This window comes from Rattus norvegicus, chromosome 4, assembly GCF_036323735.1.
Source record: "Rattus norvegicus strain BN/NHsdMcwi chromosome 4, GRCr8, whole genome shotgun sequence".
In the NCBI taxonomy this organism is placed as follows: domain Eukaryota; kingdom Metazoa; phylum Chordata; class Mammalia; order Rodentia; family Muridae; genus Rattus; species Rattus norvegicus.
Genome location: NC_086022.1, coordinates 164,766,936 through 164,790,774, shown reverse-complemented (window position 1 = coordinate 164,790,774; position 23,839 = coordinate 164,766,936). Strand labels below are relative to the sequence as shown.

The window sequence follows — 23,839 nt, the reverse complement described above, 5'->3', positions numbered from 1 at the left end:
CTTACTCAGCCTTTGTGATCTCTTTGATTTCAGATGACCTAAGATGAGCTTGAATGCACTTGGCTTCAGCCTACAGTTTCAGCTGAACTCTGTTTTATATATCTTATCCTCAGAACCTGGCACATGATCTTCACAGAGGCTACTATCCCTCAGAGATTAAAACACCACTCCATTTCATTATGTCCCATATTAAGTATTTCAAAAGTCATTCATATTTACCAGGGTTGTTTCATAATATATATTTGGAGAATATAAAGGCTAATTGATGTGGGAAGACAAAGCCAATGTGTGGGTAGTGTCAATTTTCTGTTCAGGATCTTGGAATGAGTAGGTAGACTGATGGAATTGAATAACCTCCTGCATTCATCACTCATCATCACTGTCTGCTCCTTGATTGTGGTTGTAATATGACCAGCTACCTCATGCTCCTGCTGCCTTCACTTCCACACAAAATGAACTGTACCTATTCTCTACTAAGTTGACTTTGTCAAGGTGGATTGTCACAGAATTAAGAAAAGAAAATAAGACAGAGAGGATGAAGTGAAGTATAAAATATTTTATCAGTAGATTCAGAATGGAAGGAGTTACAAAGACAAAACTATATAAAATACCAACTCAACATGAAAAGAGCCTACCACTCAGTAATTTAAAATCAAAAGATTCGTGTTAAGTTTAGCAGCATGGATAGAGGTGTCACAGTATTTAGTTTTCTGTAATCCACAGTCATTCTCCTTGACTCATCTAACTTCATTTTGTTAACCCAAGCAGTGTTGTATTATTTATGTAACCAGTCAAGCACCTGTTCTTACCTACAAAATGACAGAAAAGACATCTTATTCATAAAGTTATTTGAGATGATTGAAGTACACTTACAAAAGCTTTTAAAAGACATGAACTAGCACATAAAATATTCGCTAAGTCTTAAGTACTTAAATCATCAAATATTCAACACATTTAATTTTTAAGAAAATTAAAGTTCTACAAAACAGTTTTCTTTTAACCCATCAGATATTTCTTACTTCCTAAAATTCAGACATCAAAAATCAATCTAGTTTAACTAATTCATCCAATATCAAATATATAAGACCTCTAAAGAAGTATTTTAATTTTAGTATTTTTCATATATAAATAGTAAATGTTTTAGCTACTAAATTCTCTTTGTAAAAATTTATAATTTTGTTCTTAGTGCTCAAAATTCTCAATCTCCTCCCCTCATGTATTCTTCACATACTCAGACATAAAAGCGATCTTATATGGAATTAAAGACAATTGGATTGCAAAGCCCACATTTTAGCAATATAGCATTTAGCCCCTTCTAATTTAGTGCCAGATCAAAAAATGCCCACTCTTATGAAAGATGAAGAGACTAAAAGACTTTCCTTCCAAATTTTCTTTCTGTCTCTGTCTGTCTCTGTCTTTGTTTGTCTCTGTCTCTCTGTTTGTCTGCCTGTGTCTCTGTTTTTGTCCTTTGTGTCTGTCTCTGTCTCTCAGTCTCTGTCTGTCTCTTCTCTCTCTCATACACACATACACACACACACACACACACACACACACACACACACACACACACACACAATACCTCAAACTAGTCAATCTCTAAGGAAAAAGGCTGATACTCATTTATGTTCTGTATTATGGGACCCCAGAGGTGTCATGCTGCTGAGACAAAAAGGAAAACAAAACATGTGCTCCCAAAAGAAGCAGTTAGGAACCACTTCTGTGAGAAAGGCAGTAGTGTTGCTCACTTAAATTGTCTTTTCAGTAAGAAATCATGCTGCACACATAGAGATCAGTAAAGGAAAAGCTCTTTAATGGCAGAGCATGCACAGAAGGGAACCTGCTTTGAACAAAAATTTTACCTTTATAGAAGTTAGGTTAATATATTTCTCTCTCTCTTCATTTATCTTTATTAACTTGAGTATTTCTTATTTACATTTCGATTGTTATTCCCCTTCCCGGTTTCCCGGCCAACATCCCCCTAACTCCTCCCCCTCCCCTTCTTTATGGGCTTCCCCTCCCCATCCTCTCTTATGCTGACATCCTTAAATCTCTTTAGGTTCTGGTATAGTTTAGGCTATACTTTAAAAAATGTATGCAGAGACAGGAGACTGCTACTCTGGCCACATAAGCAGGTAGAAGATTTACACAAGATAAAATAAATAGATGAGATTATTTCTAAATACACCAGTTTGCTGCTTCTGCTTCTGCTTCTGCTTCTGCTTCTGCTTCTCCTTTTCCTTCTGCTTCTGCTTCTGCTTCTGTTACTGCTTCTGCTTCTGATGTTTCTTTTTCATCACCATCTTCTCTCCTCCTCCTCCTCCTTCTCCTCCTCTTCCTCCTCCTCCTTCTCCTCTTCCTCCTCCCCTTCCTGCTGCTGCAGCAGCTGCTATTCCTCCTCCTCCTCATTCTCCTCCTTTTCTGAATTATTAGCTAGAGATCAATATTTTGTTCTATATTTCTACATCATCTACCATTTAATCACTTTTATTTTGGCAGCAAAATTCTATTATGACACTGGCAAAGTCTACACAGATACAGTCTAAATGTTCCAGGCTTAAAGCACATATGTTTTCCTTTTTATTATTCTAATTTTTATGAATGAGCAAATGCAATTTATTTACCAATTACAAAGAAACACAATCCATTTCCCTCTTCCTATAAAACTAATTGAAAGCTCAACAATTAAGAAATTTGACCAAAAATGGATTTTTTCATACATTCCTACTGTGGTCCACCCTCTCTCAATTCTTTCAAGATCTTCTCCAACTTCTCACCTAATAAATTAATCACATGAAATATTATAGATAGATAAAACACTCACATTGGCCAAACAGAAAACTCTAGAAACACAAAATCACAAGCCATAATATATAAGCAAAAGACCTGTCAGGTAGTGCTGTTCTTTTGAATAGTTGTTATCCAGATTCATATTGTCCACATCCAGAATTATGCTTCTCCCAAGAAACGCATCAGGGGCTTAGGGGCAGACTAGGTCATAATGATGGCTGTGAGCCTTGCTGCCCTCTTGAACTGCCCATAGAAGGTACCTTGATATGAACATTGACATAATGGCCAGTTCTACGTCATGGTTATCTCCTTTTGTATTATTAATAAAGCCTAACAGGAGGTTAATCTTCAGAACAAATATTAACAGAAGTGGTTTTCTCAGCAACTCCAAACTTCAATACTGTCAAAATTTTCTCTCTTACTATTTTTTAACAAGTCTCATCTTATTGGGGACAGTGCCCACTCCTTTAGCTAAGTCCTGCTTTGTAGAACTTCCTAAGCATGTATGCTAGTACATCCTTTAAAGTATTAGTTTTGATTTCAAGCTTTCCCTGAACAAGTAGTCCCTCTAGTGATGCAAAGGCCATCTAAAGGCCTCTTCTCTTCTTCTTACGGCTGCATTAGAGATAACATTTCAATGTGAGTTTTGAAGAAGAAACACATAAAACCATAGCATTGCATTTCTGCCCTGCTCTGCCCTTCCAATGGTTTTTCCCATAAGGCAAGACACTGAAATTCTACCTCAGTAGATGATAGTAGTCTTTTATCCCAATATTAACTCAAAATCCTAAAGAGTGAAATTTCACCTGTGAAATTAATTGTCTACATATTTTCAAGGTTGTCCATTTCTGTTGTTCAATGATGACAAGGAGTCAGGTTAGATGTTCCCATACTCAATAAGAGCGTGTGTGTCATTGCCAGACAAGGATCCCCAGTGTGACAGGTATTATCTTCCATATGATTTTGTTGAATCAATTTTCTTGGGTACAGTTAAAAACTGGTATTGGTGGTTTCTGCAAGAAGGCAGTAGGCAGTCCAGGCAACCAGTGGCTCTGCTCTGCTAGGTCCCTGAATGCAGCCTTCTTCACATGGTTCACAACAGAAACATAAGTATTAAATGTTACCCTATAGCCAGACCTCTGATGAAGATTTGAAATTTTAGGACAGGAAAAGCATTCTCTAACTGCTCTAGAATTTTGAACACTTGAAAATTACAATTGTGTTGTGCTCATAAATGATCCACACATGAGACATCTTGAATCATAGGATCGCACAGTTAAGAGATGCTGGACTTCTAATGTGTTGGAATTGTTAAAGACCAAGAGAACTTTAAAGTTAGATCAAGTGCATTTTATGTTTTAACACAGTCATGAAAATATGTGGACAATTAATGGAAAATTGGAACTTAAAGTGTTTGGGTCTCAAGGTGCAAAAGGGTGGAGTTGTGATGGAGAGTGTTAATTGTTAACTTTACAGAATCTAGAATAACCTGACAGATCAGCCTTTGGACATGTTTCTTACTTTAATGGCATTAATTAAAATCGCATGACCCACCCACTCTCAGTGGTCATTTGCTTACTGGAATTCTGGATTGTATGTATGGAGAATGTGAACGGAATGGCAATATGCTTTCATTGATGTTGGATTCCTAACTGTGGGTACAGTGTGACCAGTTACTTCCAACTCCTGCTATCTTGACTTTTCTCTGAACTACAAGCTACAATAAGTTCTTACCCTTTTAAATTTCTTTTGTCAGGTTATTTTAGCACAATAACAGGAAAAGAAATTAATATAATATCAAAATAGAGTCTTCTGGATTCTAGGAGCCAGAGGACCAGGATGTCTACTGTGAGATAATGTCATCTATATATGACAAAGAATTTCATTCATAAACTCTCAACAATATGGTCTCCAAAGCAGATGTGGGACATTTTAGAAAGCTCCAACCTTAGGTGAGGATGTGCAGACAACTAATGGCTAATAAAAGAATGGATTGGCAGGATTAATATAGTAAAAATGGCCATTTTACCAAAAGCAATCTACAGATTCAATGCAATCCCCATCAAAATACCAATCCAATTTTTCAAAGAGTTAGACAGAACAATTTGCAAATTCATCTGGAATAACAAAAAACCCAGGATAGCTAAAGCTATCCTCAACAATAAAAGGACTTCAGGGGGAATCACTATCCCTGAACTCAAGCAGTATTACAGAGCAATAGTGATAAAAACTGCATGGTATTGGTACAGAGACAGACAGATAGACCAATGGAATAGAATTGAAGACCCAGAAATGAACCCACACACCTATGGTCACTTGATTTTTGACAAAGGAGCCAAAACCATCCAATGGAAAAAAGATAGCATTTTCAGCAAATGGTGCTGGTTCAACTGGAGGGCAACATGTAGAAGAATGCAGATCGATCCATGCTTATCACCCTGTACAAAGCTTAAGTCCAAGTGGATCAAGGACCTCCACATCAAACCAGACACACTCAAACTAATAGAAGAAAAACTAGGGAAGCATCTGGAACACATGGGCACTGGAAAAAATTTCCTGAACAAAACACCAATGGCTTATGCTCTAAGATCAAGAATCGACAAATGGGATCTCATAAAACTGCAAAGCTTCTGTAAGGCAAAGGACACTGTGGTTAGGACAAAACGGCAACCAACAGATTGGGAAAAGATCTTTACCAATCCTACAACAGATAGAGGCCTTATATCCAAAATATACAAAGAACTCAAGAAGTTAGACCGCAGGGAAACAAATAACCCTATTAAAAATGGGGTTCAGAGCTAAACAAAGAATTCACAGCTGAGGAATGCCGAATGGCTGAGAAACACCTAAAGAAATGTTCAACATCTTTAGTCATAAGGGAAATGCAAATCAAAACAACCCTGAGATTTCACCTCACACCAGTGAGAATGGCTGAGATCAAAAACTCAGGTGACAGCAGATGCTGGCGAGGATGTGGAGAAAGAGGAACACTCCTCCATTGTTGGTGGGATTGCAGACTGGTAAAACCATTCTGGAAATCAGTCTGGAGGTTCCTCAGAAAATTGGACATTGAACTGCCTGAGGATCCAGCTATACCTCTCTTGGGCATATACCCAAAAGATGCCTCAACATATAAAAGAGACACGTGCTCCACTATGTTCATCGCAGCCTTATTTATAATAGCCAGAAAATGGAAAGAACCCAGATGCCCTTCAACAGAGGAATGGATACAGAAAATGTGGTACATCTACACAATGGAATATTACTCAGCTATCAAAAACAACGAGTTTATGAAATTCGTAGGCAAATGGTTGGAACTGGAAATATCATCCTGAGTGAGCTAACCCAATCACAGAAAGACATACATGGTATGCACTCATTGATAAGTGGCTATTAGCCCAAATGCTTGAATTACCCTAGATCCCTAGAACAAACGAAACTCAAGACGGAAGATCAAAATGTGAATGCTTCACTCCTTCTTTAAATGAGGAAAAAGAATACCCTTAGCAGGGAAGGGAGAGGCAAAGATTAAAACAGAGACTGAAGGAACACCCATTCAGAGCCTGCCCCACATGTGGCCCATACATATACAGCCACCCAATTAGACAAGATGGATGAAGCAAAGAAGTGCAGACAGACAGGAGCCGGATGTAGATCTCTCCTGAGAGACACAGCCAGAATACAGCAAATACAGAGGCGAATGCCAGCAGCAAACCACTGAACTGAGAATAGGTCCCCTATTGAAGGAATCAGAGAAAGAACTGGAAGAGCTTGAAGGGGCTCGAGACCCCAAAAGTACAACAATGCCACGCAACCAGAGCTTCCAGGGACTAAGCCACTACCTAAAGACTATACATGGACTGACCCTGAACTCTGACCCCATAGGTAGCAATGAATATCCTAGTAAGAGAACCAGTGGAAGGGGAAGCCCTGGGTCCTGCTAAGTCTGAACTAGACTATGGGGGGAGGGCGGCAATGGGGGGAGGGTTGGGAGGGGAACACCCATAAGGAAGGGGAGGGGGGAGGGGGATGTTTGCCCGGAAACCGGGAAAGGGAATAACACTCGAAATGTATATAAGAAATACTCAAGTTAATAAAAAAAAAAAATAGAAAAAAAATAGAAAAAAAAAAAGAATCATTCTTTGCTTGTGAATTCTCTAATAGATTATCTAATGTGGTCAGCCCTAACATATATACCACTCTAAATGGATTCGTTAGGATATATCTATACATACATATGTATATGTGCATATGTATATGTGTGTAACAGTAACAATTAAAGGTCTTGAACTGGGAGAGAGTAGGGGGGCAGGAAGAAAGGGGAATCAGGAGAGTACAAAATTCCCAAAAAACTTAAATGTTAAAAATGAAGAAAAAATCTACCAAACTCATACATGAAACCAGAACCCTGATACCAAAAGTAGATACAGATGCAACAAAAAATAAAAGTATACACAAAATTTTCTAATTGTTTATTACATGATTTTACATGAAAAAATCTCAACGATTTTTTTTGCAAACTGAATTCAATGATACATTTTAAAAGATCTACAACATGATCATGCTGGATCCATTTCAGTGATGCAAGAATAATTAAGTATACACAAGCCAAAAGTAAGACAGAGTGCACAAACAGACTATAAGAGAATAATCTCATGACTGTCTCAGTTGATGAGCAAAAGGCTTTTTAACAAAGGTCAACATTCCTTAACAATAAAAGAGGAGAGAGAGAGAGAGAGAGAGAGAGAGAGAGAGAGAGAGAGAGAGAGAAGAGGGAATAGGAGGGAAGAAGGGATGAAGGAAAGGAAAGAGGGAGGGAGGGGATGGACAGGGGGAGGGGAGACAGAGACAGAAGCAAAGAGACACAGGCAGAGAGACAGAGACAGAGAAAGACAGCATAGAAGAAATATACTCAGCAGAATAAAGGCCTATAGTCAACATTATACTAGATGATGAAAAGCTGAAAGCATTTCATTTAATTTAGAAGACAAGATTGTCCTTTCAACTGCTATTTAACCTGGCGTTTGGAGTCTTAGTCAGAGAGAAGAAATGAATACACCTTTCTTCAAATCGTCTTTCTCTTTTAAAAGTTATGCACCTTTTTACTTTTACTGCAATATGCCACACATATTCAACAACCCAGCTCTGACTTTCCTCTTCTTTCTTATGTTTTGCTCATATATACTCAAGTGTCTGCCCTTTTTTCTTGTCTTTCATCAGTTCAAACACAGTTCTGGAAAGGTTGAGAATTTTTCACTTGGCCATAACCACATATCTGTTAGTTTCATTTCTGAGCAAGGGTCCAGTGACTACCTCTGATAACAGCCAGTTTTAGATTCACGGTTTGAGGTAAGCATCCTACCCGCCTCTTTCTTTCTCACCTCAAAGGCCACATTAGCTTCACTGGTGTGCACAGGAAGAACTGGTGTGCCAGGAGGTTAGTGGCCAAGGTAACCATTAGTTACATCTTGGCGGTTAATCTCAACTAATAGGGGAGATTTATAGTTTGTTGTGTTGATGTTTTTCTTCAAGTGACCGGATCCCAGGGACTTCCCAAAGCATACCACATTGCCCTTACAATACCCATCATACATGAGCTTAGATAGTCAAGTTATTACTATCCACAAATTCTTCTTTGGTTTATTCAATTCATATGAAAGGATATCTTCCAATGGCTGTACTGCATCTTTTTGCAATTTCACAAAGAATAATGCTGCCCAAATGTTCTGTGATGGTTCACGAATGATAGTTGTAGAGTGACCTTGTGCTCAGTACTGAAAAAAATGGGGGAATTTTCTTGAACACGATGTTTCTTTATTTAATTAATATTTTAACCCACCACACAGGACTCATCTTCTTGTGCTCCTCTTTAAGATTCCTTGCTGGAGTTGGAGAGATGATGCAATAGGCAGAGTTCTTGCTGTGTAATCTGAGGATTGGAGGTCACATCCAGCATCTACATTTACAAATTGGGAGTCCTGGCAAAGGCACCCTAACTCTAAGAGATTCGATGTTTTCTTTTTTTTTTTTTTTTTCTTTTTTCTGTTTTTCGGAGCTGGGGACCGAACTCAGGGCCTTGCGCTTGCTAGGCAAGCGCTCTACCGCTGAGCTAAATCCCCAAACCCTCGATGTTTTCTTTAGCCCTCTGGACACAATCACAAACATATATGCGTACTCATACTGGCACATGTAAATAAAATCTATAGAGCTATGTTGGAAAACTTCTTTCCCACACCGTCTTGTTTGGGATGCTTATACTACAACACCACAGGCTCAGTGTTCAGCTTGTCCTCAGCTTCACCAAGGGATTTATTTTGAAAAACTTTCCCTATCAGTGTATTTAACTGACTGTTTGAAGTAAATGCATAACCCTAAGAAAGGTAGGCCATGGAACTGCCTCGGGAGTGCAGGTAAAATCCAGCTGTCACTCCTCAGAGTCATACTCTGGGCTACTTGGAGGCACTATAACAGAAGCAGTCCGGCCATCAGCATCGCTAAAGCAAAGCATCCGGGCATGTCTAGTTTTACCTGAGCTTAGACACACAATAATACTTGAGTAAAAAGCACCAACTGATGTGTGACCTAATAAATACTTCCATCAGGAGTGCCACGTGCAGTGAGCTGTGCTGAGCAGAGGGCTTGATGAAGCAGCAAGATTCAGAACTGCCATGGATCTATATAGAATCCCAAAACGTGGCCCCAGAATATGAGCCCTTACTGAACATTTCATATCTATTCAAACTCATAAAACTCAAGCCATCACTGTCTACAGCTCAGGAGCAATCCCCGATACAGATAGACTCTGCTCTTGTCAGAAGTCCTGGGGAAGCACGAGGTTAGTATGACCTACTGATAATCTGAAGGAACAGAATTCTTTATAAAAACGTATGTTAAGTTGGTGGACATGATTTGAAGTTTTGCCTCCTATGAAGTTTCTGCAAGCTTCAAGCATTGAGCCTGAAGGCTTTGCACCCAATAATTGTCGGTGTGGTGCAATCCCCTTGCTGGAGCCACTTCCTCATATTTCTCACATCGTGTGCAATATGACTTCCTATTTTTATCTATTCGTATAACTGCCTTTGTCTCTATGCTACTGGGTTTCAACTTGCCATCTCTGCTCTCTTATCTGTTTCTCTTAGTTAAAATAGCTTTGCTGTTATAAAGAAAAGGTACTTTCATGAGAGGTGAGATCTCCACTTACCTGTAAGAATATGCATTTAGGCTGAAGTTAGGAATGGTGCTGGTATAGAAAGCAGCAACACTATGTACTCCTTTAAGAACCATGAACTCCCTAGCCTAGGAAAACCAGCTGGATATATTTCCAGTCTAGGCACAACATCCTTCCTCTTGAGTAGACCTTACATCTAATTATACAGCTGTTAGTTACTGCCAATATATGAATGGCACCGTTTTACCCTTAGGGATATGGTGCTATCCTGGTCGTTGTTCTGGTTCATATTTCAGGGAACACTGAGAAAGAGAGGTCAAGACTGAAGAGCTAGAGGACCAGTAGAGCTGCTGTGAGATTATAGAAGTGACAGAAATCTTCAGTCATGATATCTTACAAATATGGCTGCATACACAGGACACAGACAAAGTATAACATCATCTATAGACATTGCTGACATAGAAGAGGGAAATCTCATGGTACTCCACCATATACAAAGAACTACAGAAAACTAAGAAGTGCTGGGATTTAGAGGAAATAGTCTTCTTTGGAATGAGTCACCTAATTCATTATTAAATACCAAGTGGTTGGTCCTGAAATCAAATACATACATGTAGCACTAAATAAACTGATCAAATTGTATTTATACATTGATACATATGTATATATATGTATTAGATAGATACATAAATAAATGGATAAATAGATAACAGTTCAAGAATAACAGTCAAAGAAGCGCTTAAGGATACAGAAAATACATGAATTTGAGAGGGAATAAAGGGGTATATGGGGTCATGGGAGAAGTTCAAGTAAAGAAGAGGGGAAGGAGAAATAATTTAATTATATTTTAATTTAAATTAAAAAAATGGCTTTTAAAATTATGTTTTCAAATTCTATGTATCTGAGTACTTTACCTGAAGCTATGTGTGTATGTGCCCCATGTGAGTACCTGATGTGTGATTGAGGCCAGAACAGGGTGACAGTTTCCCCCCACCCCAAACTGTAATTATGTGCTCCATCATTTGAGTGCTGGGAGTTAAGCCAAAGTCCTCTCTGAAAGAGCAGTAAGTGCTCACAATTGCTGAGCCATCTCTCCAGGATAACAAAATAGGAAATAATAAAAGTGATGTCACCAACTTTGGTTTCTTCAATTATGGCTTCCTAGATCTTGGCTATGTACATAATACATATTTACGATTTTTCTACAACGAAATCCAGTGTTAATTAAAATTGAACCAAATATCTAAAGTGTGCTAGGAATACATGACAACTTTATTTCATAAGCTTTGGGCTTCCTCAAAAATGTTTCACAATGCTTCCATTATTAACTTAACTGTACATTTAACAAGATGTTGCTATTAATCCTTCATCTTTAACAATATAGTAACACTCGCAAAGTAATATTATACTGTTATGCTAACACAAATCCTATTAAATGACTATTAAATTATTTTTATTTTCTATGCACGTAAACATATCATCAACCCTTATAGGATTATTACTATTCATTTTCATTTCCATATATATAGCATATTTATAGCATATATGGCATATATGTGTGCAAGCTTGTGTATGTCAAGAAAAACAGTTCCCATGGTTCCCACCTACACAGTGCAGCAGGCTCGATTCCAGTAAAATGAGTCAAACCTAATGCAGAGAGTGAATAAAAGCATTCAAATTACTGGAAGAGCTTGAAGGGGCTTGAGACCACATATGTACAACAATGCCAAGCAACCAGAGCTTCCAGGGACTAAGCCACTACCTAAAGACTATACATGGACTGACCCTGGACTCTGACCTCATAGGTAGCAATGAATATCCTAGTAAGAGAACCAGTGGAAGGGGAGCCCTGGGTCCTGCTAAGACTGAACCCCCAGTGAACTAGACTGTTGGGGGGAGGGCAGCAATGGAGGGAGGGTTGGGAGGGGAACACCCATAAGGAAGGGGAGGGGGGAGGGGAATGTTTGCCCAGAAACCGGGAAAGGGAATAACACTCGAAATGTATATAAGAAATACTCAAGTTAATAAAAAAAAAATAACCATCACAGAGTAAAAAAAAAAGCATTCAAATTCTTCTATTTAATTTCAAACAGACATTGAAAACAATATTTTTTATTTTACCCTTTTGATTCCCATGTTATACAATGCCATCATTTACTTTTAAAAACTCCATGCAGTTTTTTCCCATTAAAATCATCATTGTCAGGTCCTGAAATGCTCTTAGGACTTGACACTTACTCACAAACTGTGATCAAACCTCATTCACGAAATAAGTCAAATTGTGTGTGACAGGAAATATAGCAGTTGTGGCTGTGTGGTATTTCTTTACAGGAAAATGAAACTAATCCTATCATATCCGCCTCCGAGATTAAATTACTCAAACATCTCTACTTTCAGTTCCAATTCTTTTCTGGGGACAAGTCCACATTTTCTAGTTGAGTAGAAGGCTTTGATTCACAAGAAACAGGACCTCCCTTCTCTGCTCAGGTCTGTGAGTGTATATACTTATGTATCTGTTTCTAACAACTGTTTTCCTGCAAATAGGAGTTATATATCAAGTTAGAAAAGTTCTATAACTATTTACATGTAAGATAATTCGAACTCATATATTTGAGTGGAAATACTGATGGCAAATAGTGCTTTGCTTTTCTGATGTTTTAATAGACTCTGTTTCACTGGATCCAGTGTCTATAATCAGGGCAGTCCTGCTGAAGAGTAAGAGGTTGTGTTGCTGGATAATAAGCCCTACCTCTTAAGCAAAATATATTTTTGGTATTAGAAGGCTGAAATTTGAATGAGAACACACAAATGAAAGAATCTTATGGAAGGTCGTTTTGTTTCAGAGATAACACAATTGCACATTCATGAAGACACAAGTTGTATGTATTTCATTCAATTGTCATAATCACATATGAATTGTGCCCATTTTAAAGACCTGAGTACTATATACTAAACAGCTACTCTTTGGAAATGCTGCTAGACAATGCAAATGTTACAATAAGTACATCTATAACATTATTTTAAAGTTGATGTTATATCATTCAATGTAACCATGAGACATGATGAAAATGGTAACATTTTATTGATGGTGATGGACAGAAGTTTTACTACAAGATGATGAGAAAATGTACAACAGAAACTTATGTATCTGACATGTTTTTAATCATACAAAAAACATTCATCACCCATTAAAAACTGCAAACAGAAAATTTTATGTGCTGAAATTTGATGTCAGGAGGCCAAAATTTTTATTAACTATTACAATGTAAATAAATTAAAAATCCCTAATTGTGGGGGTGTTTTTGGTATTTTGAAAGTGACTTTATTTTACCATAAAAATGTTCCCCTTGTTTTCGATAAGCTGGTATTTCCATTATTTCATGTGTAAGGAAAATTTTTCTAGATTATACTTCTCTCATGCAAATATTTCCTCTCACCACAGAGATAGCAGAAAATTTCCATTAGAATTTGACTTATCTCTTTAAGAGTCCTGTGTGCATTACAGAAATTGAGCCTGAACCAGAAGCAGTGTCACCTATCTTTAATCTCATCACTCAGGAAGCAGAGACAGGCTATCTCTGCAAATCTGAGGACAGCTTGGTCTATACAGGAAGTTCTAAGATATCCAGGGCTTCAGAGAGACAAACTGTCTTTAGAAAGGTTAATTCATAAATGATGAAAACTAGACTCTGGTGCAGTTTCTAAAGTAAATCTCATAATTATCACATGATGGCATGGGTTCGTGATCGAAAGTCTCATCACCCAGGTATGTTTTTTCCATGTGAATGTATGTCCACTTCTCTGTAATGATAACCTAACCAGCATCTATCCAAGGCAACGTAAGGCATGGAAACCCACTTACTGTTATTCTCATTATGTTCCTTTCCTGTTGTGCTTACATTGCACCTAAACTTTAGTTTTTGAGATTGTGAAAAGATTTTTTTTTCCTTTTCGATCGCCATCTACCTACTCCACTGTGAAATCATTTATAATATACGATGAACTGAAATAATGAAAGGACCTGAGGACTTGGAATCAGAAGAGTTGAGATTTAATCCAACTTTTCTAGCTCTCCTTCTTTAAATTGGGGCAGTCTGTGGTCTCTGCATTTTTATTTTTTTACCAATAGAAAAATAAATCATGCTGTGTTTACCTAAGTGGAATTCTAGACTAATGCAACTCATGGAGTAAAGAATTTAAAAGTGCTTCTTATTCTAAAAGTGTTATGAATTACTCATACATACTATGCTGAATATCTCTGGTATTTAAAATTTTCACTAAAAATAGTAACCTGTACTCTTCAGGTACTGTAATTGAATTATATGCAAACAATGTTTAAGGTTAATATTTAAGGCTAAAATAAAATGGATAGTATCTTTTCATTTACACAGTAATCAAATTAATGATGGAAATTTTAAGAAAAGAACAATGTTTTTTTTTCCAACTTGCTTTGTTCAAAGACAAGACTGCCATATTTATTCTGAGACTTGGGAATCTACTATTCAGATCTTTGTATGCCCCTGACTCTCAAGGAATTTGGCACACAAGTATATACTATTTGTAGGCAGTTGCCATTTTCATCCCAAGGTGATCACATGTCATTTCATTGTTATCATGTCCATAGACTATTTTGTTGATGTTTTTTCTCTTCTACACTGTAGAGGTCTGAATAGAGATTTTAAGTTACTTCTGCTTACCAATATTACCTCTGGATGTATAGTGTAATTACAGGTCCATCTTCCTCTACTATTTCCTTCCACTATATAAAGCTCGCTTTGATATTAGATTTCATTTTACACTATGAACTGGTTTATTCCAAAAGTCAATACTCTTTTGCTAACTCTAACCCTCCAAGGAATGAGCATGGTTATGTGTGTTAGGAGGTGTGAGCATCAGGTAACAGAAAGCAAAGGAAACGTGTGCTTCCTCTTAGAAAAATGCTCATAGGAAGTATATCCATGGAAAGACAAGGTCAAGGGCGGAAACATATTCTTCAAATGGCAGGCAGTCCATGGACTTGTGTCAACTTGAATTGCTTCCTCCAGAGATGAGCAAATGCCATAATTATGACCTCAAGCCAGCAAAGTGGGATACTTCTCAAGAGCATCAGAAACAAAGATCTGCACTCCCTACCAGCCGACCTGGAGAGAATGGTAGGTCTTGGTTTATGTTTGTCTCCTCATGATGGACTGATTTAAATGTGGAAACCTTGCTATTGTCAGTGGCAACCCTTGTTCGTTATACCTCCCCAAGGAGGTAAGCTGTATTTCCCTAAAATTACACATTAGAATGTGTAATCAAGTTACAGGTGATAAGACAATTTATCATAAGGACAACAGAACCAAGAATTTTGGGAATCTACCTTTAAGGAAGAATATATGGTAGACTATAGAAAATAAATTTTAAAAATTATCCAACTATCTTCTTAAACATGATAGAAGCAATAAATTGTGGGAATTTTTAGGAACCTTTCTAAATGTAGTGGAGATAATCTGTACTCAAACCATTTCAAACCAGAGTATTATCAATATTAAAATTTGCAACAATTTATACAAAGGAGGCAACCTGAGCCTGCTGTCTTCTCACATGTCTGCCATCACATGACTTGGTAAGTTGAAGCAGGAGAATTTAGGAGTAGAGGTTATCCTCAGCAGTAAAGGGTTTAAAGTCAACTTGGTTACATGAGACACTATCTCAAAATAAAGTAACTTTAAAAAGAAAGCCAATAAATTCATCCATAAATTTTTATTAAAACCAAAGAAATAAATTAGCAAAAGCTATGTTAAAAAGTTAATTTTAGGAATTCAGTCATGATATATGTAGTAACCAAAGGTGAATGCTTATGTAAATGTGTACATGATGTTGAAGAGGGATTGAATAAAATTCAATAAAACCTTTTATTTTGTAAAATTTAATTTTCAAATTTTTATAAACATAAATGCTGCCTTTAATATATATGAATGTATACACACATAGAATATATGCAAATTTCTAATTATATTATTAAATGCTATGAGGATTTTTCAGTGTAACAATTAAAATGCAAAAATATTATTGCCACAGTTAAGTTTTTGATATTGCTAAGTGATTACCCAAGAAAAGGTAAAAATGTGATATCTGTCAAGTCAGAGTTTAAAAACAAAATGATATAAATCAAAATATTTGAAAACATGCAAAAATACTTAATAATGTTAAAATTAGTAATATAATTTAAATGTAGACTTGATTCAAAATTAATACATAAATTAAAATATATTTATTTCAAAACTAAAACTATCAACAAACTACAATAGAAGAAAATTTTATGGCCAAATTTTTTTAAAAAGATAAAATAAACATTTATATTAAAAGTAAGCTAGAAATTACTTTATTACTTACTTTGAACTGCTAATGAATAAAGAATAAAACACACATTATAAAAATAGAAACTATTGAATTATAAATACAGTACTTTGCTGATAAAATATTTGTGTGTGCACGTAATGTTATTTTTTTCAGGATGCCAATACACCATAGTTTAGAATGTTCTATTCTTGAAGAGCTCGTTTTAAAGTTTTTGTTAAAAATAATTATTTTTACTTCATCTCTCTGTCTCTCTCTCTGTCTCTCTCTGTCTCCCTCTCTGTCTCTCTCTCTCTCTCTTTCTCCGTGTGTGTGTGTGTGTGTGTGTGTGAGATTGAGTGTGTGTGTGTATGTGTGTGTGTGTGTGTGTGTGTGTGTGTGTGTGTGTGTGTGTACAGGTGCTCATGGGAACCAGAAGAGGGAGCCAAATCCCAAGTAGCTGGAAGCTCAGGTTATTGTGAGCTGGAAATAGAACTCAGGGCCTCTGAAAGAGTCCTACTCATTCCTAACTGATGAGGAAACTATCATGAGCCTTATTTTAAAGTCTTGAGGAAGAAATAAAGTGCTGTAATACCCATTCTAGTTTAAAAATGAAATATGTGGCAATATTGCAGGCACCATTGAATATTCAAGCATTTTATGAAGGTAGGAAAAGTTATACTGGTAGGAAATGGGCAAGCTAATTAGCATAGGTATGAAAAGTGCTAATGCATATGGAGTGGAGCCATTATATGCAAATGACAGGACAGTGGTAGGATGCAGGTTTATTCTGTAAGTTGTGAGATAAGAATTCAGTGTACATTCAACAAAGTATATCTTCTGTAAATTTTGTTTCTTCCAAATATCACACACACACAATTAAATGGATCAATAAAAATAAATATGTGAGATTATTGTAAATTCATTTTATTTTATCCTTAACTAAAATATGAGCCATGAAGGGAAGCTTGATAAAATCAATATGGGAAAAATAAGTCATTTCATCTGAGGGTATCATGAAAAAAACAGAAAGAATATCTCCTAGAACATATGCACGCAAAATATATGCATGTCCTAGTCACCAACTGAGAAGTACATAACAACTTTCTGACAAAAACAAGAAAAGTCTCATAAAAAATATATATTATTTAAATGTAAATGAAAATTTCTAACCTTATCATGAAAGGAAATAAAATCATTAAAACAGAAAAATATTTCATACTAATAGATAAAAACATGTAGATAATATTAATTGTTGAGGAAGATGCAGTGAGCCAGGAGATTTTATTTACTTGTGCTTCTATTAAATTAGTGTAACCATATGCACTGAAAGTTTCTATGCACTGAAAGTTTCTGTCACTAGAGAACATGACACCTGTGCTCTTTACACACTAGGTATCATAAGACGAAGGTCTTCTATAGAAGAACTCAAAAGTGAGTATGAAAACTACTACTATTTCTAATGCCAAAGCTTAGTATGCAATTGAAATGTCTACTGGAAAAATTAAAAATCTGTTAATATGTGATTGTTGGGGGGAGGGCGGTAATGGGGGGAGGAAGGGGAGGGGAACACCCATATAGAAGGGGAAGGGGAGGGGTTGGGGGGTGTTGGCCCGGAAACCTGGAAAGGGAATAACATTTGAAATGTAAATAAGAAATACTCAAGTTAATAAAAAAATCTGTTAATAGAGTTTGTAAAGCTATCGATGAAAGTAAATACAAGAATTTATGCAATTTGACTTCATTATATGTCAAAATGAGGCATAATAATAGGATGTTGTCCTAACAAAAAGATACAGAATGTTTTACTAATATCGGAAATGAGTGTTCTTAAAACATTGATCATAAAAGCCTTCATACATAATAGCTCTTGAATCTACGTAGAAAATAAAATTGAGAAGTGTGATTTATTCAGGGAGCAGAAAGTAGAGGCATAACCTGTAATCCCGGAAGTCAAGATCTGAGGCTCAAGGACTGAAAATTTGTGTACAGACTGAGGCTGCATAGTGAAATTTTGTGTAACCAGGGGGAAAAGTTTAGAAAACTTGCAAAGGCTCATGGGTGGGAATGGATAGCACATTTTGTACTCTTATGTTTGAGTCACTTGTAGACTGTTTATGCTGCTCAGTCTAAGGATATGCATTTTCTCTACCTTCTCATAAAGATGCACATTTATACTAAATAGAAAGCTGCCGTGGTTCATTAGCTTTCCTTTCGCTCTGACCTCTCCTGTCTTTCTTTGACAGTATCTCCACTGTTCGTTGTTCGAGTCCTTGTTGCAGCCATGACCATTCGCTTCACCGTTATCACATTGACATGGCTTGCTGTTTTCATAACTTGTAAGTGATGAGGCAGATAGTTAATCAATTGGGTGTAATGTGTTACCTTAATTAGCCTTCAGAAGCATGTGGGCAATCAGAGCAATGGTTCAGCCAGGTTCAGATACTTACTACATAAAGCCCACAACCTGAATTCCATCCCCCAAAACCACAGGAAAGTGGAAGGAAGAACTGACTCCACAAAATTGTTCTCTGACCTCCATATTCATTCACTGGCACATGGGTATCCTCACCCTCATGCCTGCATACACATGCATGTGGGCACACACACACTCATGCACTCATACACACATGCACTCATGCACTCATGCACGCATGCACGCATGCACAGAGTAGTAAGAGTGAAAGTATTTTAAACCGTAGCTTTGCTGTTTGACAAACATGCAAGTCACATTTGTTTATAGTAGAAGTTACTAACTCTTACCAATTATAATTATTTTGATAGTGTTATGCAACAAGGAAGTTTCAGTTTCCTCAAGAGGTAAGTGAATCTTTTTAATATTAAACACAAATTGCAAATAGCTATGTATATCAGGATTTAATATATACTCAAAGGCATTCAAAAGAGAGGCATGGCATAGTTGGATTTTGTGCATAGTTTTCTGTAAATTTTATTGTTTTTAACTGTGAAGGCTGCGAAAGTGTAAATAAATAAAGGATAGTTTTTGTTTCATCTTACATTTTATTTTGTCATATTTGGTTGTTCTCTCTTAGAAGCTTGTTATTTTGTAGTGAAAAACAGAGGAAGCAAATCTGGAGGGAAGGGAAGGTGGGGAGAAACTAGGAGGAGTAAGACGAAGGGAAACTATGATCAGGCTATATTGCATAAGGAAAAAGCTATTTTCAATAAAAAATAGAAAGAGAGAGAGAAAGAAGGGAGATGAGGGAAGGAGGGAGGGAGGAAGGAAAGAAGGAAGGAAGGAAGGAAGGAAGGAAGGAAGGAAGTCTTTAGTTTGGGGACCTTTCTTCCTTTATATGTAATTAATCTATTATTTATAATTTTAGAGTTGGAACAGGAAAGGTATTTTTTAATTGCCTAGATGAAATCTGCTTCAATAGTCAAGTGTGCACAGGATTTATCTAATCTCTTTCTAGAGGGCTACTGTGGCCCATGCCCTAACGACTGGATATGTCACAGAAACAACTGTTACCAATTTTTTAATGAGAACAAAGCCTGGAACCAGAGCCAAGCTTCCTGTTTGTCTCAAAATTCCAGCCTGCTGAAGATATACAGTAAAGAAGAACAGGTTCAGTATTTAATTCCATTTCATTCTAATACTTGAGGAAGGTCACTGTGGCATAAACCTGGAACATACAGCAGGCACCAAGGTTTCCTAACACCCATTCCAGACAATAGTGATAAAAATTAAGAAAGTAGAAGTTGGGGAGATGGCTCAGTGAGCTAAAGCATTTTTCTTAAAAGTTGAGGACCTGAACATGCACTCCACAGCTCCCATTAGGCACTGCTGCACATGTTTGTATCCCCAGCTCTAGGGTCAGAGATGGGTAGAACCCAAAAGCTCCTGACCAGACAGGAAGCATAGCTGAAAAGGTGAATTTTTGCTTCAGTGAGGGACCATGTTTCAAGACAATGAGACAGGGAACAACAGAGGGAGATACATTATGTTTTGTCCTAGTTTCTGTATGCAGGGTGAGCAACTGCATACTCATATGCAAATATACACACAACTGAACACCTCCAAAGGTAGAAAACTTAAGAGTGCAAAGATATTCGAGTGCCTACAGTTAAATGAGATTTACAGAGGCCATGGAACAATGCCTCCTTGCTCGAGTGGGAAGTTGGCGATACATTTCTAATGTTCTAGGCCTGAGTTTCATCTGTCTTTCTCTGTGGTTTCTCACAGGATTTCTTAAAGCTGGTTAAGTCCTATCACTGGATGGGACTAGTCCAGAGCCCAGCAAATGGCTCCTGGCAGTGGGAAGATGGCTCCTCTCTATCACCCAACGAGTAAGTCTCCGCCCACCAGGTCTCAAGTGGATTGTTCAGCTGTCCCTATGAGCACTCTCTTATCAGTTTCTTTTTCACAATCTGACACATGATCATATTCTAATAGAGTTAGAAAAATTCCTAGATTCTAAATCTAAAGAACACAGACAGTGGTAGAGTAGCCAATATGAACATTAACAAATGACATAAATTAGTTGCCACCTCTTAAGAACTAAGATCTATCAAATCTTATATCAATTTTATAGATAGGGGGCTGAAGCACCACATTTTTTTGTATATTTGTGACTCAAACGATGGAGATAACACTGACACGAAATCATCTGTAGCCTTCATCCCTAGTAGCTTCTTGTCTGTTTTTATGTTCCAGGTACTTTCAAATATGAAGTAACATATGGCAGGCTATGGTCATTCTATTTTACAGTGGCACAATAGAAATAACAAATTCATGAGGCCACAGAAAGGCTAAATGTCTCTACTTCACCAATATACAGCATTCACATGTAACACATTATGAGGTCGTACCACCCAAAATAATATACAATCATAGTTTCAACTTAAAAATTAAAAAGGATGCTTCAGTGTATTTACATTGAAACCTTTCCCTGTAAGTACCAGATGTTTGTTTCTGTACGAATGGTATTCTGTACCTTGCCCTTTTAAACAAGGTTAACGTAAAACCCTTCTCTTTTTAGGTTTTAAATTTTACACTATAGTGGCATGATCACTTCCTTGTGTCTTCTATTTCTGACTTTTTCCTTAGAAGGAGGAATTTTATTCATTAAATTAATCATGGAATTCCAAACATTAAGACAAAAGTAAAACACATTCACATGCATACACACACGTGCACACACATGCACACACATATACCACGCCATACCAGTGTGTGCACACACATCATATAAAATACACCACACGTGCATGCACAACACATATATACCACACACATGCATGCATGTACATTCACAGTTATTCATGCATATGCATGAACCTTACAATTACTTTGGTTTCTTTGCCATGTAAAATTGTGTATGAAGTCATCGATGGGAGACTAGCTCCAAAACTTATTCTCTCAACAGATACTGAATTCCATAAATGATTATCATCTTTATACAGAATGGTGTAGAACCTGCATGCATATGAACAATTCTATATAATTTAAGTCATTTTTATGTTGAGCATAATGCCAAGTGGAAGGTAAATATTGTATAAACAATTCTCACACTGCGTTATTTAGAAATCAGGACAAGATAAAATGTACATGTCCATTATGGATGTGGGCTTTGTTTGGTTATTTGTTATCTATAGTCAGTAGTATCTGACAATGATAATCTATTTACCTATGGAAGGTCACTAAGTTTTGCACAAAACACTCCAGCAATTGAACCTGAAGTTTAATTATCCATCCATTTTAAATGTAAATACTTAATGTTAAGTAAACACTTTGAAGCTTTTTTACTCGGGTACATATGTAGAGGTTTTAGAATTCCGAGGTGATTAATTTTTGATAGGCGCACATTAAGAACAATATTTTTACTTTTATCATCTGGGTTGGCTCTGTTTTGCATATGTGTTAGGAGGAATAAAAATGGTGCTAAAATGACTTGAAATACATTTGAAATTCTCACATTCAAATCCTCTAAATAAGATTCCATGTTTATATCCTTGGTTAACCAAGTCTGACATCGCATGCCTCTCTCTCTACTCCAGGTTAACACTGGTGAAAACACCAAGCGGAACCTGTGCTGTCTATGGCTCAAGCTTTAAGGCCTACACAGAAGACTGTTCAAATCCAAACACATACATCTGTATGAAAAGGGCAGTGTAAAGATTTCATTAACCGTCTCACAGAAACAGCCAGGACAAGAGAATTGTCCCAGGAGAAACTGGAACTAATGAGACTCAACATAAGACAAACATAAAAGAACAGTACTGCGCCCTCCACAGAACTAATAGTTGGACATATCGTGTCCGGTAAAACAAGGGGAGCCTGTGGGGCCAAGGAACTATGAGGCAGGGGATGGAGGGAGCAAGAGGACTAAGAGTTTGGTTGAGGCCTATCCAAACCCGGGAAATCTGGCCCTGCCCTACTGGAGGAGGCCTTGTTGCCCAGTAGACTCTCCCTTATAAGATCAAGTCTATCAACACCTGGAATTCTTCCAAGATATCCCCTACACACTCCCTAAAAGTTTAAATAGCCCCTTTCCCCCCAATTAAATGACCTATCTTATTCAAGATGCCTCAAGAGCGTCTAGAATCTATTCTAGAACTCACTGTCCTCTGAGTTCTTTTCACTCCTGGCAGTTCTTGCCTCACTTCTCTCAGATTCTGCTGTTGTGGTGGCTGGCTGACTGATTGTGCTGCTTCTAGGATATGAGGAAAAAGAAAAGGAGGAGCCTCGATTTCAAGATGGAACCAACACATAAAGGAACTGTGAGAACAGGAGAAGACAGCCCTATAGCACTGGGTGTTTAAACTCCAGCACTATGGAAACTGTTGGCTGGGTAGGACCACAGTAGGAACCACAGATTGTCAGCTGTGGCCAGCAGGGTTGTCATCTTAGTGATCCAAGAAAGCAGCCTTCTGTCTGGGAGGGACAACAGGGACTGTCTGAGTAAGGTCAAGCAGGACTGCTTTCAGAACTTGAAGATCTCATGGAACTCACTTTGTGGAGGGGAGGACTCCCCCCCCCTTTCATATGTTTTCCACTTGAGGTAACAGTGTCTCTTGAACGCAAATCACCCTCTTTTGAAAGTATATAGCTTGTTTCACTTTACAAATCAGAAAAAAAACTTTTTTTGACTTTCTCACCTACATCTGACTTCAATCATGTTTTAATCAGACCTCGGACTTAAAGTTTGAAAGATGGTTCTGGAAGGAGTTTCCAGCTCTGTGGTTGTTAGGGCAGGTTCCTGGAGTCACAGGTACATATTATACAGAGTGTTTTTGTACCTCCAAATTTTATATTTAAAATCCTAAATCCCAGTATTAACATTAGGAGACAGGCATTGAAACATAATGTTTTAAGTTATAAGAGTAAAGCTGTTAAGTGGAATTGTCTCTTAAGAAAGCAATCATAGAGGCATCTTTCTCTTCTCTTTGCTATGAGAGAATACAGGATAATTCTGATATGCAACCTGCACTCATCAAAACCCAGCAGATGTAGTTACCATGCTCATCAATTCCCAGGCTTCATAACTGTGAGAAATAGATTCCTGTTGTTTACAGCTTGGTCTGTGGTATTTTATAATAGAA

General features: G+C 37.2%; 1 protein-coding gene across 7 annotated transcripts; it reads left to right on the top strand.

Moving 5' to 3' along the window:
• Positions 1–12,321: 12,321 nt before the first annotated feature.
• On the top strand, positions 12,322–23,398 carry Klrk1 (killer cell lectin like receptor K1). Of its 7 annotated transcripts, XM_039107081.2 has the most exons (9): positions 12,322–12,442; positions 13,442–13,721; positions 15,001–15,108; positions 17,672–17,710; positions 18,523–18,615; positions 19,061–19,096; positions 19,711–19,862; positions 20,481–20,584; positions 22,295–23,398. In XM_039107081.2, the coding sequence occupies exons 2-9, from the start codon at positions 13,682–13,684 to the stop codon at positions 22,410–22,412; spliced, it is 690 nt and encodes a 229-aa protein (XP_038963009.1). In that variant the 5' UTR covers positions 12,322–12,442; positions 13,442–13,681; the 3' UTR covers positions 22,413–23,398. The 7 variants fall into 7 exon arrangements, with proteins under 7 accessions (XP_038963009.1, XP_006237139.1, XP_006237137.1 ...); XM_006237077.5 differs by lacking the exon at positions 13,442–13,721 and having other exon boundaries at positions 12,332–12,442; XM_006237075.5 differs by lacking the exon at positions 13,442–13,721 and having other exon boundaries at positions 12,359–12,442; positions 14,889–15,108.
• Positions 23,399–23,839: the final 441 nt, after the last annotated feature.